Genomic DNA, 20478 nt, shown 5'->3' on the forward strand with positions numbered 1-20478 from the left:
TTTAAAGAAGTTTCACCGTATATATATTTTCTTTATCCAAATCTAGCATGGTTGACAACCTGACCCCCTTCTACCCATCGCTAGCTGACCATGCTGCGGATGATTAGTTAAGTAGTTTTAACGGACTGTACTGGTTTCCATTCATAAGTCAATACTCATGCAGGGGTGGGTGTGCGTCAGCCAGGGGGAGGAGTCACGTCAGCACTAGTAATAACACAGCATCCAAAAAATACAAGGATGCCAATCTAGGCAGCAACCAGCCCACCTCCTACTCAGAGAACAGGTGAAAACTCTAGCCACAAACTGCAGTTTGGGTTTGTTGTGGCCTAGCAAAAAGAACAAAAGCTTGATGTGTTCTACGAGGTGGCAGCTCACCCAAGGCAGAGCACGGGCAGCCAGTACCTGCTTAGTTGCCGGGAGTCGTGTCATTGTATTTTTGTTAATGCTAATGGTGCGGTGAGAGTGGGTGGAAGTTGGAGCTTCTCATTCCACACTGTTCTAGAGTATAGGATAGTTTTTCTGCTGTCTCTGTAAACACATAGGATTTTCCACCAGGCATGCTCACAAAAAAAAGGGGGTGGAAGCAACAGATTTTTGCTTGAGCTACACATGCAGGGGTGGAGCTGAAAGCCAGTAATCTCAGCCAGAAAGATGTGGATTACTGGAGAATCATTCAGCATTTCTTTTTACAAAGATAAAAATTTATTCAGGAATCAATAAACCTGAAGTATTTTTTTTTTTATTGCTGATGAGATTTCGTCAAAGTTCTTTTACTGTTTGTGGACATTAAATTATTGACATAATATTAACAGTCTGGGGACAGGTGCACTGGAACAAGGAAGAAGCAGCCAGCCACCAATGACTTTAAAATGGCACCACAGGTTTCCGTGGATGGGGTGGATGGACCGTGGGATTGAAAAAAAGAAAACCCCAAGACTAAAGAGGCGTGCAAAAATAAGTGTTTACTTGTCTTCAAGTGTGTATTTAATTAGGGCTGGCAGTTTATTGAGAAGGAACAGGGAAAAGGGGGTGAAGGTCTTCTTTAACCATTCCTTATTCAAAAGATTTGGTGGCCATTCACACCACATCCAGATCATTTCCAGACCAGACCGTGCCCGGACCCAAAATGCATCCCTATGCTATTTCTGGTCTCTGTTCCCACCAGCACCGTCCGTTCCAGACGAGACCAGACCAGAAACATACTGCATGTCTCATTTTGTATGGTCTGAAATGCACTTGAATTATGGGCAAGTTCACACCATTTTCCAGACCAGATGTGGACTGGAAAATGGTGTGAACCTGCCCTAAAAAAAAATGCCTTTAGGCTTTAAATATCAATAATTTCACAATGGGTAGCTTCATCAACTAAACACAAATAGTTTTTCTAGGTTCTAGTTTCTAGGTGTAATACTGGCACTTACCATCCTTTGGTGATTCTGCGGTTTTAGCCACTGCCATCATCTTAGCTGTAGGAGTCCGATCATGGCACACTTGATGCAGAAAGTTAATAGACTTCCCAATCAAGAGAACCTGGGAATTAAAATTTAAAGACAAATTTTCATTTGCATCAAACTGTTTTGCATCACATTGTTGTGTCCTTGCAACTACCATGAACATAAAGCAGATGTACTGTGCAAAATGAAATGAACTGTCCCTGCTTTAGTAACAATGAATGTCTATTTGCAGTCAATTGGCTTTATCAATCTAAATTTGGTATTTTTTTTCTTCAAAAGATTCCAATAATGGCAACTAGTAGAGCATCACAAAAGGTTGCTAATCTAGTTTATCAATAAACTTTCAAAGACCCATGGTGGAGCGAGCCCGAGTGATGGCACCTACTAAATTAGAAATGAACTCTGCAGAGCACATACACCTCCCCACAGTCTGGCAGCTTAGGTTGTGTTAAAACCAATACGCGCTTATAAGGAGGTTCCAAAGGGACCTTACCTTTACCTTTCCTAGCTAATGTGTCTATGCCCAACCCAAAATGTTCTGAATTCTTTGAAAAAATTAAAAGGGAACATTTTTAAAGTTTGCAGCAGCTTTCTGCACAGAACACCCAGCTTTTTAAGGAAAATGTAAATACCCATTTATCATTTTACCCACAGTGTCGTTTTAAAACAGGTCACATTTGAAGTCTACAGTTAGTGCTACCCTTTCAGTCAAAATTACTACAAATATTGTAACAAATAGTATCAAGAAGCTTTTATAAGTTTTTTGCAGTAAATGGGAATACCAACAAATAAAGAAGTTCACCTTTCTAGACTGATCCATGGTTATAAAAGTTGGGATCATTGATTTCCTAAGAGTATACTTGTCATGCCAAAGTCGGTCTGTTTTCACTGTTGGATCTGAAGCTACAAAAAACTAAAGCAAAACAAGCATGCATTTACTTTCAGAAATTAACAATGAAATACTACCAACATTAGATACAGGTGAGTTAAAGTTTCTAAAACAAATTCAGAGCAATTGACTATTTAAACAATCCTAGTTATATATTTCAGAGCAGTTTAAGCCCTCGTTCACACCTGAACGTTTTGTAGCGCGTTCTACGCTCAACGAACGCTCTACAAAACGCTCAAAAATATAAATCCCATTGTATTCAATGGTCTCGTTCCCACCTTGGCCTATTTCCACCCGTCCCTAACGCGTTACAAAACGGCCCACGCCTGAAAAGGTACATGTACTACTTTGGGCCGTTTTGTTGCGCGTTTCCATTGGGATACAGCCAAGTAGCGTTTGTCGCGCGACTTTTACCGCGAATCGCGGTAAAAAACGTGCGACAGACGCGCATATGCAATACGCCTAGGTGTGAACGAGACCTAAAGCAGGAGGGAAAAGCGAGAAAGAAACACAAATAAAAAAACATATTGCCAACATTCATGTGTGTAAACAGGAAACAATAAATGAATGGTGCTTCTATTAGCTAATAACTACTTCATGTTATGATCTTGCTTTCTAGGACCATTACAAAATTGTATATTAGGAAATGTTTCCAAACACACCACAAAAAAAAAAAAAAAAATTATTTTGAAAAATATAGGAGGTAAAATGTACTTTAATTTATCTGCACCTAAGAACATACAGAAATCATATAAATAAATGTATATGTTAAAAAAAATAACCCCACAGTGCAATCATTAGTGAAAAGAGAAGAAAACAAAAGAACAAAAGCAATCAAGGTCATTATCTGCTGATGTACTGATGCACTCCCTGTTCAAGGCTCTGCGATTTCCATCATGATATGCAGAAAACGTGGAGGAGATAAAAAAAAAAAAAAGGGAGGTAAATTGTACTATGATTTCTCATTAATTAGCGGGTAAATGCCAAGGCCAAGTAAGTAAAATGGAAATAGCATTAATTTTTACATATGTTATCAGCTATTAAATGAACCAAAATGGTGTTTCTTCTTGACATGTTTATGGGAAATCATTTATGCCTGAAAAGATATTTATCTAGAATGTGTATCTGGAATCTTTTGTATTAGTATACCTCTTGTGCTCAATTCAGAACACAGGAGGATCTCCTGGCACCAGCCTGTTTGTCAGCAAAAGTCAGTGTGCAAAAGAAGTCATTAAATTATATTTGCAGTAAAAAAAAAAAACAAAACAAAAAAAAAACTTTTAAATCAAAGCTTTCAAAAGGCAAACCGAGTTAAAATAGGACAAGGGAAAAGCAAGAAAAATTGCCCCAACCATTAACATGCTACCAACCTCAGCAGTAAACCTCTCCTATTACTCTATGGCTCCAGGGCCAAAAAAAAAGAAATTCTAAAAAAATATTAGCTAGTAAAGTAGATGATACCAGCTTTAAGTTCTTATATATAGGGCTACACTGTAGCACATTTGCCACACTAGCACTGCATTAAAAACAGACATACTACATTTTTTTCCCCCTAGGGACTAGATACGGCCCACAACACAAACGGAAGAATACATAAGTGGGTTGATGTTTAAAACCCCCTGAATTCTTCTCACTTGGTACCAGTTAGGGATGTCCCCTATTGCTATTGATATTCACCATTATACTAGAACCCTTCTAATGAAAGATCAGATGCAACCAAGACATTGTGGGGTTGCCCTCCTCCACTGTGCACAACGTAGCGGAATATGGCGACTATCTCCTTTTTTTAGTTCAAACCTGAAATCAGCTTTGCCCACCCTCCTCTTGCTTATGCAACAATATGAAAAGGTTCTCAGCATTCCCATCCCTAGGATAAGGGTCTGGTATACATGGTAAAAGAGAATACCTAGCTGCCTTGCTACAAACAGAAAAAATAGGCTGGGAAATTCAGCTGCAATTTAAATTGGTTTCCCTTTATAAATGTCACTCTTGCTTTGGTCAGATTGCGGACTCAGAATAATGAAGCAATGAGTTGAAACTTTAGTTAGTGGTTTTTTGTTTTTTTTTTAAATGGAGGTTGCAGATGAGCTTTTATCCCAGTCTATTTGACAAGTTATTTATAAGGTTAGCATTCTGAAATGATTGGGTTCGACTGCACCCAATCTTGCGTCTACTATCTAGTGCAGATACTGCTCGATACAGGATCCCGATTCTATAGTTTTAAGCGCTGGATGAAATCGATGATGAAATGTGTTGACTTCTATATAAAATGGTGTGTCTGAAAGATATTAACCTTTGCACCATTCCCAAAGCCTGTGTTAAGGCATCATCAGCATCCTGCTCCCTTCCTTTTTAATAGACCAATTTAAAACAGGCAACAAAAATTATAGAACAGTAAAGTGATACCTCATGGTAAGTGTCTTCCAACTCTCCATCATATATCCAGCGGTAAAGGAAGTTTACAATTGGATGTGACACTAAACCGAGAATATGCTGCACCAAAGACCGCATATATGGATCTCCAGTTTTACTGTATGCGTGTACTGCTGATGCCAACTCTCCACCTTTCCTTCCTAAGCAAGTCATAAAAATAATACCATATCAAGATAGGGTAAAATACTTAACCTTAAAAAGTCATCTTTTATTCTAATTAGCAAATAAAAGCACACAGTGCAGTTTAAACATTTACACAATTTTAACCATACTAATTTCAAAAAGACATTAAGAAATACAGAAATGAGAATCTTTAAACATATGAAATTAAATGTATTCCCATATCCTGCTGATAGAAGCAGTATTTGAGAGCTAGACTGTCACAGCCTGAAACACATGCAGACAATGGAGGGGAATTTTCTTTTGGCAAACTAGAGCCAGGCAGAAGAACAATGTCCTAGTTTAAAGTGGCATTAAAGCCACAAATGTTTTCCTCCCCCCATGCTGCTTTAATGACATACCTTAAATTATGCCTCTTGATCCAACCTTCCCTTGTATTCAGCAATCCTTCCAGCACTGGTTTCGGGATCTGATCCAGCGCAGACTTTGGGTTCCGCGGTGTCCGTCGGACGAGCACGTTCCCGGTTGCGTGCATTCACCTCCACTGTGTCTTTCCTCTTCTCCCCACCGAAGATCTCTACTGCGCATGCGCTTGCCCCATCCTCTTGCACGGCCGCTCAAGAGGCTTCATCTTTAGAAAGGAGCGGGCGGTGGAGACAGAGATAAGCAATTACCCTTTTGGTAACTTTTTTTATATGTTTTTGCATATATCTACCTAGTGTGTAAGAGCAGAAAGAGGAATGCTCACAATGCTTTCAAACTGCAGTTTCTGAAGTGCAGAGAGAACAAGATTCCAATTCCAGAGTTACAAGGGAACAGACGAAAGGTGGTGGTGGTGGTGAGGGGAAATCATGGGAAACTACCTGTGCAAAGCACTTTATCAAAGAGTGGTGGGCCCAACAGTCTTTAAAACAGAATAAAAAGCGCATGGACCATGAAGCAGGGAAATCCGTCCTAGGGACAGGAAATTCTGGAGATCTTAACCACTTCAAGACCAGGTGTTTAAACCCCCTTCCTGGCCAGGCCATTTTTCAGTGTTCAGCGCTGAAGAAGTCCTGTACCTGGAGACAAAACTATCAAGTATGTTGTTGAAACTAAAAGGGCATAGACCAGATCAACACTTCCCATTAGGGCTTCATAATCGATTAGTTGGCCGATTATTAAGTTCGATTAATCGGATAAAACCATCAGACCTAGGAATCTCATGCAAAAGCTGGCTCCTGGACTGGAGAGTTGGAACCTGAAGTTGGAGTGTCCTGTGAAAGGAATTCTGGCCTGAGTTATTTCCAGGACTAGATCTAAATACTGCAAAGACAAGTATGTTCTAGCAACAATTTCCAAATCACAGTAACATCTGGATGGTCAACATGACATGGTCAGACGGAGCCTGCACTGACTGTTTCCGCAAAACAAGGTTGTCTAGGTATCCCACAATGGGGATGCCACAAGAGAGTAGCAGGGTTGCTACTGGGTCCACTTCAGCCAAAGTGCCCTTAGAATATGCACAGTCAGAACATATATACGAGAAATGAGATGGGAATCTTACAACAACCCACCACAGCTGAAATGTAATGCTACAACCATCTGATACACAGCGTATAAGCCAGGGATGTCCAAACTGCGGCCCTCCAACTGTGGTGGAACTCTGAATCCCATGAGGCTTTGCAAGATTCTTACAGCCACAACTCCCGGAGAGAGATGCTTCATGGGATTCATAGTTCCACCACAGCTGGAGGGCCCCAGTTTGGACATCCCTGCTATAAGCGAATGGTCAACCGCAACAGCAGTTAGATCGATTTCCAGGGATTTTGACCAGACATTTGGCAACGTAGGACAACGGAAACTCGGATGAAAAAGTAACAGTCAGCGAGGACAGAGCTCTAGAAAAGGGCTTCCAAAAGTTTATCAGTTGGTTCCTTAAAGACCGGTGTTCCTAGCATCTTTTAAAAAAAAAGCACAAATGTGATCGGGCTGGCACTTAACCAGACACAATCCTTCAATCCAATCCTCCAATTTTCTAGGGCCAGTCTTGGAGCATGCAAAGAACACTAGAAACACTCCAGGGAGATCAAAGCAATTGGGCCCTTGGCTAGCTATGGAAGAGGGAAGTGCTGCTGTTCTGCATCTGAGCTGTTATTATATAGCAAATATCATGCAGAAGAGTGGGGGTTTTAAGTGAAAAAGCACTTATTGGTAAGGAAACACAAACAATGATAATGGAAATTCACTTGCATACAATTTCATGCCAGCTATCAAAGTAACCTCTTACAGCAGAGGTACACAACTCCAGCACTCAAAGTCTGTATAAATGCCATGTGTGGAAAAACAAACTTTTCTTGCTGAATGAACCACGCCATACTTAAGTCCCTGCTGTTTGGTAATTGGAGAAAAAAAAAAAAAAAAGCCTAAAAAAAGGAATTGTAAGATTCCGGACTCTCTCAAGGACTTAATGTGCATATCCATGCTGTACAAAAACAGAAAAGGGAAACTGAGACATCATGTAAATTACTAGCTCACCTTGACAGTGATCAACAAGTGCTGCAAGCGTTTTCAATCTAATTTTGGGATCATACGTCCATACCAAAAGGCGCCGAAGAGTTAAACTACTTTCAAGTCCTAAATTAACACCCTGGTCATCTTCTGCCTGCAACTTGAGCAATAAAAAAAAAAAAAAAAAAAAAAAAAAAAAAAAAAAGGACATAAATTTATTGCAATATTCATGTTTTGACACAAGTATTATCTCTATAATTTAAATCATCATTATTGAAATTGTACAGGAATTCAGTGTAAGCAAGAGGACCTAAAAGATTTCCAAACTAGAAGTCTTCAACAACAAAAAGGGGGCATAGTAATTCCTAAAGCAAGGATAATACAAACTGTAAGCTGGCTACAAGAAAGGTTTGGAAGTTAAAGTGACACTAAATTAAGGAATTAAATCTTAAAAATACATTCAAGTACCTTAACTAATAGCAAAAATGTATCTTATTTGTGTATCACTCGGCTGTAGATCCTTTAAATCATCTCTGAATTGGTGCTGATGCTGTCCTTCCATCTGGAGGGTGGCTACTTTTGTTCCCCATGGGCCCTGTGTGTAGTAAAGTAGCCACCAGTTCAAGCTCAGTTCCGTGATGGACTACAATCTTAATATCAATTAGTAAACTAAAAGTGAGATTGTAGTACATCATGGGAGCGAGCTGTAGCTACTTTACAACACACACAGGTACCATGCATTTTTAAAATTTCCTTAGTTTAGTATCTTTAGGGTTATTGCAAGATGGATGTTACAGAGTACTAAGTGGGTAAACAAACATTCGCACATTCCGCTTTATCGTATTTTTCCCCACAGTCTGTTAAATTCAGAACTAAGCCAGGTCTCTACAATTTAAAGTATACCTATGGTCAGCACTCCCTACAGCGATGGTATGTCCCTCTGCGTCCTCACATCGTATACTCAGTGTATAGAGCGTGATGACTCAGGGACCTTAGACCAATGTAACAGAGGGGGAGAAAGGTAGAAAAGGACTGGTCTAAAAAGATCAGGCGAGCCTAATTTATTTTTTTTAAACCTAGACACAAACGAGTGCTTAACCATTGCAGTGCAGGTTATAGCCCCACTTTAAGGGTTAAACATTTTTTCCACTGAGTTTATCTTAAATATGTTACATGTGTATAGCGTAGGTCTGAAATACAGTGGCTCCACAGGCCCACAGAAAACGTATCTAGAGCAAACATACTTGCAACCGCCACCGCAGTCCTGCCACCCCCCAAAAAAAAAAAATCTGTCTTTTCACCAAGTTTTGGTATGAAGCAGAGAGATGGATAAAGACTGCACATGTTGCCCTATATTTGTGAATATCCCAATAGCCAGAATTTTTAGACAAAATAAAAATCACTGGCCTAGGTAACAGATTTTATTGTCAGTGATTTTCACTACAAGCAAATCATTGTCTAAGAATTACCAAACATGCACTGTTACATAACATACCTGAGAATGCAGAACTGAAAGAAGACGGTAATATTCTTTAAGTTCTTGATGTAATGCAGCACAAAAACTCTGTTAAACAAAAATAATATTAAGGAAGTGCAGAATGTCCTCAGAAGAAAATAGGAAGTACAAATTCTGTAAGCGTCAAGGAACAGGGGTAGCCGATAACAAAACTAAAACAGTACAGATAAACCATGTTTAAAGTTAGGCCCTCTGCCCAGTGGCACATCTCACAGCATAGAAATTAAACACTACAGTGCTGTAGGAACCACCGGACCCCCTTTGCATGCTGGGCACACAGGGGTGTGAAAAGAACTCAAAACATAACTGGCAGAGTTTAAAGGACTCCAGAAAAAATGTTGTATTAATCCTTGCAATGAGGCTACCCTGCACTGCAAGGGTTAAGTGCTCATTTGTGTTACACTCACCTAAAGCTCCGAGCTGGCTTCCAGCGTCTCTCCCCCTCCTCTGCAGCACTCGGAGGTCCCGTAAATCATCATGTTCTATACACAGTGTATAGACATAAGGACAGAGGAAAAATCCAATGGTGCAGCGGAGAAGGCACGCTGGAGGGAACGCTGTGACAACTGGCCGTCTCCTAACTTCGGCCGAATATAACGATTATTATTTTTGTCCCTAGAGACAAATAAGCACTAAACCCTTTCAGTGCAGGGGGTATCCCCACTGAAAGGGATAAGGAAAAGTTCTCCTGAAGTTGTTCTTTAAAAGGGATATACTTCTTTTCAATTTAATCAGCCCATCTTGATGCTCTAATGTGATACAATTGCTGCAGTAAAATCTCCCTTCAAAAGTTCCTCAGCTTAAGGTTTTTACTGCACAGTGGAACTCAAAGCAGCCTACAGCCTGGAACAGCAAGACCACTGTTCTTTCATTGCTTCGGTTAGATTTTGGTCTGCACCCTTTCACAGATCTATACCAAATTGGCTTTAAAACATGTAATGCTGAAGGTGCGGAGGATTACTAGGTTTGACAATGCTTTTTTTTGCAAGTGTATTCTTAAATCACTGCGCTAACAAACTAATACTAATCCCTATGCGATACACTCTGAACCAATTAATATACATGATAATAATAGGGCTGCAACTAACTTTTCATAATAGATTAGTTGGCCGATTATTTTATCAGGTAAAAATGCCATCTTTTATTTAAAATAAAATACACCAATGGAGTGTTACAACATAGTGTTTAATTCAGAATAAACCCGCATTCACAATTTTTGCAATCGCACCGCACTGGAATGCACAGCATTGTGGTACCACGTGTTCCAGTGTGGGAGATGGCACACCGGGCGGGAGGCGTGTTTAGGGTACCATTGAAATGAATGGCACATTCCGCAGCAGAACGACGATTGCGCTACACATACATAGGTGCACCCAACGCGCGTTTTCCGTTAGTATGCGCACATTCAGGGCGCTTTAATTTTTTTTGGGTGTTTTTAATTTTACATTATATTTTTTTTATACTTAACTTTATTTCCATCATATAGAGGGATCACAAGCCCCCTAAGTGATAGCACACTGGCCATGAAAGGTTCTCTTTAAGGTGATTTTTTGGGGGTTTTTTTTTATACCCCTAGTGTCACCTTTCCACTTCAATAGCTTTAGCTGGGGAATGTAAATACTGCAGGCAGTGGCTGGGAGCAATAGCCAGCCTGCTATTGTTTTTCAAAAAAAATGCAATAGCAGGCTGTGTATTGCACCCGCCCACTACTTGCTGTCAATCAGCAGAAGAGGGATCTAAAGGAGACATTTCTCCTTCAGGCACTCCTCTGAGAGATGCGACCCAAGCAGTAAGTCGCTCCGATCACTTCACCTGCACCCTCCGCTCGTTTGTTCACCAAATGTCTTTTGTATTCTTTAAAAAGAAAAAAAATACAGACAGTCTGTGCTTGAAGGAGAGATGTCACATGCCCACCCCTCCTCTCCTCCAGCAATCAGACTGTCTGATATTCTTTCGGGGAAAAAAATGCAAGACTTTTTGTGAATGGGCAATAATGAAGAGGGGTAAGGTAAAAAAGTTCTGTACTTTGCAGCAGCCATCTGCACATTAGTGATGGGCTCGGGCGTGTTCGCAGCTCCATGTGCCGAGCCCGCCAGGAAGCAGACAGCGCCAATCACAGGTACTGAGACATTTCCCGATCTCTGCAGCTGCGGACCGGGATAATGTCTCAGTACCTGTGATTGGCGCTGTCAGCTTCCTGGCGGGCTCGGCACGCGGAGCTGCGAACACGCCCGAGCCCATCACTACTGCACATAACACCCAGCTTTTTTATGACAATTTACACAGCCACACACTTTTCCTGGAGAGTGGCTTTAAACAAAGAACATAGTTGTACACACCGCCTTACAGACAGATCTCTCCATCTCTCCATCTTATTCTTCCTTCTCCAGTGTCTTAAACGGAAACATGTTTGCTTGTTTTAAACATTAAAAAAAGCAGATAGGCCATTCATGTGTAAATAAAATAAATTATACCTGTCCAACAAGTCCGAATGCTCGGTCTAAACTCCTTTGGTCTGTGTATTTTCTTATTTTATTATGAAGCCAGCCCAACTCTGCAAGCCTTCCAGTGGTGTCTTTAAGAGATTTTGATAGTGCCACCTGTGGTAAACAAACCAGTACATTAAAACCACCACAAAAAATTAAGGACACAGGTGTGTAGAGACAGCTCTGAAACATGAGCTGTAAGGATTTTTTTAATGCTGGTAACAAAAATATACAGATACCATATATTTTAACCCTTTCACTGCCATAGCTGTTTTTTGTGCGCTTTTTTTTTTGCACACAGGTAAAGTGCACTCTTTAGGCCTGAAGTTTGCTTAAACTCCAGATAATTATATATTTCCTAAAAGCAGAGACCCTGTAGAATAATATGGTGGGATCTGCAATTTGTTGTCGCTAATTAGTGCGAACATGTCAAGCTTCAAATAGCATGCCCATGTGAAAAGACTAAAAACTATGGTACCCAAAATTGTCTTTTGGACACCTTAAAAGTTTTTACATGCCACATGTCATCAGTTTGGTGTTAACCGTGAAGAATTATTGCTCAGGTGGGGGCACACACTTCGTAGCCTGTGGAAGTAGAGCCACCCAAATCACTTCCAGTGTGAAGGCTTTAGGGCCCAATTTTGTGCCGGAGCGCACTGGATCACATCCCGGCCGTCTCCCGCTTTCAGGGGCGGGAGGGGGTGTGGCGGTACATTGAACCCAATGGCACCGCAGCCACGCCCCCCGCAGTGCGATCGCCTGCACCCGGAACACAGGCACATTAGCGTCTGCGTTCTGGTCCAGTGCATTCTGCAAAAATATGCAAACACTATTTTTGCAGAACACACTGGAGTGGAACGCAAGCACTAATGTGCATGCATTCTGGGCTACCGCACTGCGGGCGGGGGGCCTGGCTGCAGTGACATTGGCTTCAATGCAACTCCACGCCCCCTCCCACCCCTGAACGCAGTGAGTCGGCCGGCTTGCGTCCCAGAGGCCGAACGCAGTGGAATGCGGACTTTATGGTGTGAACCGGCTCTCAAAGCAGAGACCCTGTAGAATAATATGGTGGGATCTGCAATTTGTTGTCGCTAATTAGTGCAAACATGTCAAACTTCAAATTGAATGGACCTGTGAAAAGGCTAAAAACTAAACAAAATTGTCTTTTGGCGACACCTTAAAAGTTTTTACATGCCATCAGTTTAGCGTTCACCGTGAAGAATAAATTGCTCAAGTGGGGGCACACACTTGGCAGCTTGTGAAAGGAGGGCCACCCGAATCACTTCCAGTGTGAAGGCTTTAGGGCTAGTTCATACCACAAATAGTGGCCCAATTTGGTGCTGGAAAGCACTGGATCCCATCCCGGCCAGCTCACTGCGTTCAAGGGTGAGAGGGGACGTGGCGGTGCATGGCAGTCAATGGCACTGCAGCCACACACCCCACTCACGGTGTAATGCCTGCGTTGCGGTCAGAAAAAAAATGCTGCATGCACTATCTTTTCCAAATCGGGCTGGAACGCGTGTGAGCTAGCCCTTGCACATGAAAACAGCCGGGAGTCTGCTTACAGGGCCCTGCTGCTGCTGATGTATAGCATATGCTCGAGGCAGCGAAAGGGTTAAAGTGTAGTGGCAATTTTGCAGCCAAAAATGTGGATAACACCTACTTTATTTTTGTTACATGTTCCCATTCATATTACATAACTTTAAAAAGTCGATTCCAAAAATTGCCACTTACGTTTTCCCCCTATGACTACACTATTAACCCTGACAGGGCTGGCAGATTTCATTATCAGTTGTAATCTAGATTTGAATACTGTCTGTCCTAACAAAGGGTTAAAGATAGAAGCATTGCATGTTAATAGGACTCAGTGGGGTGAATTTATCAAAACTGGAGCAAACAGAACATGGAGCAGTTGCCCATGGCAACCAATCAGCATCTCTCTTTAGTTTGCCCAGGTAAGATTTGAAATGAGAGAGAGTGAGAAGCTGAATGGCTGCAGTGCAAATCTGCTACAGTTTTGAGAAATTCCCCCCCAGCCTATCATTTGCACTTGCAAAGTGTTTAGAACATCCTGCAATCTGTATAAAGACTTTCACCAAAAAAAAAAAACATCTACAAAGTTTAGAAATATTTAATAAAATTATTTCTCAGTACAGTATGTGTGAATGGGAACACGTAAACATAGTGAGGGGAATTTATCAAAACTGGAGCAGACAAAATCTAGAGCAGGTGTGCATGGCAACCAATCAGCTTCTCTTTTTCATTTTCAAATCTTAACTGAACAAACTGAAGAGAAACGCCACTTGGTTGGCACGGACAACTGCTCCAGTTTTGATAAATCCTCCCCAGTGAAGGTTTCTTAAATAGCACTGCAAAAGTTAAAATAAAAAAAACTTAACCATAACTAAATTACAAGGATAAACATGGTTTTAGAAATATAAAAACAAACACACACACACATTATAGATCATATTTAGAAGATAGCTGTCAGGCATGGCCACTTTTAGTTAAAAGAAGAAAAAAAAAAAAAAAGCTGTGTTTTGCTTGTTATTACACATTTTTCAAAAAGGACAAATATTTTAAATGATATGCCCTTTGCAGTAATGCCATCATGATTAGGTTACTTTTCAAATATCACTAAAGTAATAATTCACCATGTACACTAGATGGCAGCAGCAATCCACACAAGTAAAACCCATAACTCTTTTCATAAACTGCTTGGACGGTTATCTCCTACTCTCACTTCGTACTGTCAAAAATTAAATGCGAAACCTCAAACTAAAAATGTTTAATTATTCATAAGCTAGACTAGTATTGTAAGTACACTCTTGGATGGCAGACAATTTTTATAAAACACATTATTTTCAATTGCTCAAGCCCAACTCGAACGTTTAGACACCATCCCTTCTTCCTTCAGTACCGAAAACTAGGAATTAAATATCACCCTGAAATAGTTAACACTGGGCTGATATTTTGTTTCATTTTTGTTATGCAATTTTTACCTTGCTGTCAACTTTGTAGCAGTTCTCAGAATTACACATTTTAATGCACTTTCCATCTATTCCCTGGAACACATATAGTATATCTCTAACAAGAGAGGACTCGGTTATTTCAACAGAACCTAGGAAAAATAAAAAATAAAATCCACCATTACATAAAGTGTACGAAAAACAGCTATTCCCATCTCCTTCGAAAAAATATCAATGTGTAAGCATAGAGAACATAAAAATACATTAAGGCAGACATCAGTATTTTTACAAGTCTACAACAATAAATTGATCACATACAATAATATAGAGCAGTAAAATGGAATTTTTGTACTTACCATAAAATCCAATTTTGGAGGTCCATTGAGGGACACAGGAAATCAGGTCCAGTCGAGTTTTACAGCGACCTAGAGGGAGGACTGGACATTGGCAAACAGAAAAATTGTAAAACAAGCCCCCAGTATAACTTCCTGCTCTACCCAGCATGCTTCAGCTTGGCGACAAAGCAGTACCAAGAGCATGAACAGAAACCTAGAGGAGGTGGGATCTGTGTGTCTCAATGGATGGAGAAGGTCATCATCAGAGAAGAACTACACCAAAAATGGAAACTGAACTTAAAACAGAATCCCAAAAAAATAAAAAAAAGGAAGATACACACACACCAGATGTGGTCGACCGAAAAACACCCCTCAGAAGAAACAGGCCCAGGCAAATAAGACCTGCCAGACTACAAAAGGAAGGCCCAAGACCATACAAACCTAACCCTTAACAACACATCCGAATGTGCAAAATTTAAGGGTTCAAGCTCACAAAGTGGCAGAAGGGTAGGCAGCAATGGACATTAGCCCTCAGTCCCAGACCGAGATAGGAAACCCTAATGACATTCACTTACGTGGACAGAACATGGTAAGGTATCTGAAGGACCTTCGCCAAGAGGCTGTCATTCAGAAGGTCCAATTCACAGATGAAGAGGTTCCACAAAGCTCTCCAAACACACTCAGCAGAGAATACCTTCAGCAAAAAAAACTAGTGTGCTCCATCTGCTGACAAACCATGGAGGTACAGGGACTTTGAGATGATTACCAACTGCCATAGGATCCAAGGTGGACCCAGATGTGCAAATCTCTCCTCTTAGTGCAGAGGCTACTGGTTGAGGAAAGCCAGTTTCTAAGGCCTTGTCCTTAGAAAAGACAGTGTGAGTAAGGTTATTTTGCTCAGCATTATCCAGCACAGGAACCAGGCTACTTTCCCTGTCACAGAGTGGGCTCCCACCCCCTGGAGGTTAAAGAAATGCAACACCCACATTGTGTCCAAATGAATCTGCAGCAGAAAACTACATGAAGGAATCAAGACAGTAGTCCAGAGTGGAATCACTAAGGTGCTGGGAGACAAGGACTACATGGTACATAGACACAGGTCTATAGACCTGCTAACAACCCAAACCTATGAAAACAGGAGGATGTTGGGGGCTGAAAGAGGTAGGGGAAAAAAAAAGTTTCTTCCAAAGCCTTACAATTCCACGATGAAGAGGTGAACAGCATTCATGATGACAAAAGGAACTAAGGGTGTGGGCCTTTTTAAGCAAAGGCTTAACCTGAACTGCCTTGCCCACCAGTGGCAGTGAGCTGCCAAAAGTGGAACCTGGCGAAGCCTGATCCGACCAGACCTTGCAGAGGCCCTTTAGGAAGGTACTGACTACAAGAATCTATCCCACAATGAGAATGCCAGAAGAGGGCAGTAAACTGAAAACAAGGGCTGATACTTCAAGAAGTAGCAGGTGTGTGTGGGCAACACTAAGGATCCAGGTCCTAGCTAGAGCTGGTCCCGGTCGACCTTGTAGGTCAGGGAGTCCCTCAGGAGAAAAAGGGACACTGAAAAGGCATCATGTCCTAAGGATTTTTATTACAAATTCGGCACCGTTTACCAACACATCTTACTGGCATCTATGGATCTTTAAAAAAAAAAAAAACCCCTCCATGTTAAATCACCCAATAAAGCAGTGCCTTGCCTTAAACCTGTGCTCATAGATATACTCAGGAGAGATAAATTATCCTACTATGTTTTCAGGTATGATGCTTGTAACAAGCTGTCACAACTGAAGCACAAGAATCCAGACATTCGACCCACATGCTCCATAAAACTGGGGTCACCCCTGGCAGTGTGAAAATCCGTTTGGGAGGAAATAACTAGGGCTGCAATAACTAATCGACATAATCGATTATAATCGATTGAAAAAGTTGTCAACTTTTTCAATAATCGATTAATCGGCTTCCGATCAGTTGGCCCTGTTCACGGCTCCACACACGCTGCGCGCCGCACCTCTTCCCCACCTCACGCTCGCCAACCCAATCTCACACAGTTTGACAGAATATAGGTCACTGCCGACACAGGACGGAGGGCAGAAATAGCCAGTTCAAACTAGGATTTAAGGATTCTACTGACGGGGAGTTAGAATCCCTAAAAGGTAAGCACACCTTCTGCTTGTCTAGTGTGTCCTTGTTAAGGTGGGTCACTGGTGGATCCGCAGTAGGAATAGGATCACCATTTAACAAATTCCGTTTGAAAAGGGAACAGATCATACAACTCACTCGTGTGGAGGCAAGGACCTTTCAGGGTGTTAGCCAGTCTGCATAGATGAATACCTCAAATAGCAGTTGCAAGGGCCAGATTTACAGCCTGACCTCAGGAACATCTGAGAGAGACTCTGCAGGGCTTGGCACTGGAGCATGTTTAGAGCCTCTGTGTTTAGGTGTCCGCAAAGAGTTTGGCGCATATTCTTAAAAGGTCCCGAGGGGACATGAAAGTCTTTCTGGGCGTCAGGTGATAGAAATTCTGCACCCCTGTAGTAAGCTGTGTCTCCAAAAACACACATCACAGCAAGGAAATCGTATCCCCCTGCTCTTTGCTTCTTCCTTCCTTCATCAAACTAACAGATGGACAGCTTCTGAAAACTGTGCTCTTACTTGTGTTCCTGTACTGGGCAGGAAGTTCATGGAAGCCAAACTGGAAGAGTTGGAGCCAGCTGTTTGGATGACTGCAATTGCTTGGGCAAAAGCATCAAATACTTTGCTGAGCAATGTATATTTCTTCGAACTGGATTCATTATTGAAAAACGTTTGAGTTTAATCATGAATTGATCACGCAAACAAAAAAGCCGTGTGTACTAAAGAGTGTATATCTAACATTACATTTTTAGCAAATCATTTAAGTGTTTAGAACAATATGATAAAAGGGGCACGTGTGAAACTGAAGGACTCACCACTTGTCTCTCCTTCCTTTCTAGTTCTTGGCACATTGCGGGACACAGTATTTGGAAGGCATTTGTTGGTGACATTTTGCAAAGCCGGCTGCTGATTAGTTGCTAAAGTCCATGCAAGACGTGTACCCAACTGTTGACGGAGGGAATCTCCCACTGCTGGGTTTGGATATGACTGACTGGAAATAAAAATAGAAACAGAAAGTGCATCTTAATGTCAACTGCCAGCCATGAGATGAATGTCCATTTATTTATAATCTAGACAGTTGCTGCTGACAAACATGCATACATTGTAATTCCATACATAGACACACAATTCCATACATAGACACACAAACACCGTGTTCATGACATAGTCAATTATTTGATTAGTTATAAAGTGTCTATGAGGAGCTGTCTCACTGCAACAAGAATGGGAGGATTGTGCAGGAGGTGGCTGTGTACCTTTGACAATACCAGGCCCAAATCAAAACATTCTAACATTCAGACAAAGCATGAGACTTGGTCCCCATTCACACATAGGTGTACCGGGGACAGGCGTCAAGGTCCCGCGCGGTTTCTTTTTGCATTTGCTGCGTGTCCCCCATTGAATTAAATGGGTTCCTGTACCCGTAACAAAAAGCAGAAGAAAAAAAAAAATAGATCTTGTAGGACCACCATTTTGGCAACACAAGCCCTTTCCGCGTTTATACGTGTTTTGGGTAAAGATGTCACCAGCATGATAGTTTCAAAATCAGTGCAAATCCATTTTATTGATAGATGTCAAAGGACAAGCACTTTCAGGGCCACGCAGGGTCCCCTTCATCAGGCTCAGAGATGGCTGTAGATCATTTAGAACCGTGGGCACCCGACTCCACAGCGCGCATGCAGGTAGGGGCAGGACCTGCTCCTGTCAGAGATCTAGGTATTGCATCTATACGGTGCATGCGCCGAAGGGGGGGGGGGTACCTCGCGATGCTGACAGAGGAATTCCCTCTAGGTGGTGAGCGTCCTATTACCCAGGCAACCAGTGGCCGTTACTCACGATTGTGGGTGTTACTCATGATTGTGGCTGTGACAGTAGCACGCTTTATACACTGACTGACCGGCATCTTTCTCTTCGATTCCTTTTCGGTGAGTCTTGTGTTCATAATTTCTGCTATTCTCATGGTGTGTTCAGGATTAACTCTGAATCATGCTACATTTACTGTATTTTTGAACTGTCAATGGTGGCAAATTGACATCAGAGGGTGTGAGAGTGGTGGATGGTTTTCCTCATTTATGTGTGTCTATATAAAAGGTTGTGGTTCTATTTTATATTTTGTCATCTCTGAGCCTGATGAAGAGGACCTTGTGTGGACCCGAAAGTGCTTGACATTTGAGTGACATCTGTCAAAATGGATTTGTACCGATTTGGAAATGTCTGTGCTGGTGACATCTTTACTCAAGTACTACTGTGAGCGGCGCCATCTGCAGTCATTTCAATCACCCGTTACTTTTTGGCATATCCAGTAAGGAGTGCTACTAGATATATGGACATTGTTTTATATGCGTTTTGGAATGCATCAGCATGCAATATTTTTAGGAGCTTGACACATGTTGCCAAAATGTCTAAGTGTCAATGGGGGTTAAGAGCTGCTTCATGTGGTATGCAAAAGCCACCTCTTATACCGCTTGGCTTTTTTTTTTGTTTCTTTTTTATTCAAGAGTCATAGTCAAAATAATGAAGCCATATACATTTGACAATTTTCTCTGAAATAACTTTAAAGTAACAAAAAGTAATGGTCATTCATTATTGCATAAGAATAAAAATCAGACTTTGCTTTTGATTCAACAGATTATAAATAAGGAAGGAAAAGGATAAATTGTGATGGGACCTTTAATCTAATATTTTGTTGCACAATCTTTTGAGGCGATTCTCTAGACTACCTGTTTCAGCTCTTTCCATAGAGGTTTCATAGGATTCAGATCAGGGCTCATAGAAGGTCACTTCAGAAGAGTACAATGTGTTGTTCTTAGCCATTCTTCAGTGCCTGATTCGGGTCAATATCCTCTTGGAGGACCAATGAGGTGTGAATGAGACCAAGCTTTCCAAGGCTTTACATGGTACAGTACATTTCCCTCCAGAATTCCTCGATAGGCCTGGGATTTCATTTTGCCCTGCATAATTTGAAGGTACCCAGTGCCGCACGCAGCCAAGCAGCCCCAAAACATAACTGAGCTTCCTCCATGTTTTATGCTTTTCTGGCTCTACTTTCTTTGATTGCAGCATCCATCGCTTTTTGAGTGACAATGTGCTCAGGGTCCAATGTAGTTTTGCATTGGAGTTCTGCATTTATCGCTTTGGAAGTCATCCTTGACTCTTATCTACCATTCACACTCTCCTCCTGTTCAATATGGGGCCAATTTTTCTCTTGCAGCTATGTTCAGGGAGGATGGCTATGTTCCCATGGACCATAAATCATATGCAGCAACTATAGTTACAGGTATATCAAACTGCTTGGAGATTGTCTCATAGCCTTTACATTTGACTAGAGCTGCAACAGTTAATCGATTTAGTCGATTAAAATCGACGATTGAAAATGTTGGCAACGTTTTCGATCGTCGATTCGTCGGCTATCGATGGATTTGCCTGCTCGGGGCTGTTCCGGGCTCCACATGCGGCCTGAGCCACACGCTGCTCCCGCTGCGGCCGCCGTGCCCACGGCACAGGCCGCATAAGCCACGCCCACCGCACAGGACGCTGAAGCCGCGCACGCCGCTGCTCTACTCCTCGACGCGATCTCCCTCACTCGTCGCTGGCCCACCTTCTGAAGCCAGTGGTGGACGGAGCTGTTTTAATGTTTCCTGTTTTAAAAAAAAAAAAAG

At 41.7% G+C, this 20478-nt stretch overlaps 1 protein-coding gene across 2 annotated transcripts in view; it reads right to left on the reverse strand.

Annotated features, from left to right (window-relative positions):
- The window catches only part of TUBGCP3 (tubulin gamma complex associated protein 3), a 74730-nt gene that overhangs the window by 33552 nt on the left and 20700 nt on the right, over positions 1-20478 (reverse strand). For both annotated transcript variants that reach the window (XM_018562257.1, XM_018562256.1), the window contains exons 6-13: positions 17635-17810; positions 14391-14509; positions 11377-11502; positions 8882-8950; positions 7414-7546; positions 4750-4916; positions 2257-2367; positions 1422-1530 (exon numbers count right to left, since the gene is read on the reverse strand). In XM_018562257.1, coding sequence (XP_018417759.1) covers positions 1422-1530; positions 2257-2367; positions 4750-4916; positions 7414-7546; positions 8882-8950; positions 11377-11502; positions 14391-14509; positions 17635-17810 — 1010 coding nt within the window. The remainder of the gene's footprint in view (positions 1-1421; positions 1531-2256; positions 2368-4749; positions 4917-7413; positions 7547-8881; positions 8951-11376; positions 11503-14390; positions 14510-17634; positions 17811-20478) is intronic.

This window comes from Nanorana parkeri, unplaced genomic scaffold (assembly GCF_000935625.1).
Source record: "Nanorana parkeri isolate BGI_ZX_2015 unplaced genomic scaffold, ASM93562v1 scaffold567, whole genome shotgun sequence".
NCBI lineage: Eukaryota > Metazoa > Chordata > Amphibia > Anura > Dicroglossidae > Nanorana > Nanorana parkeri.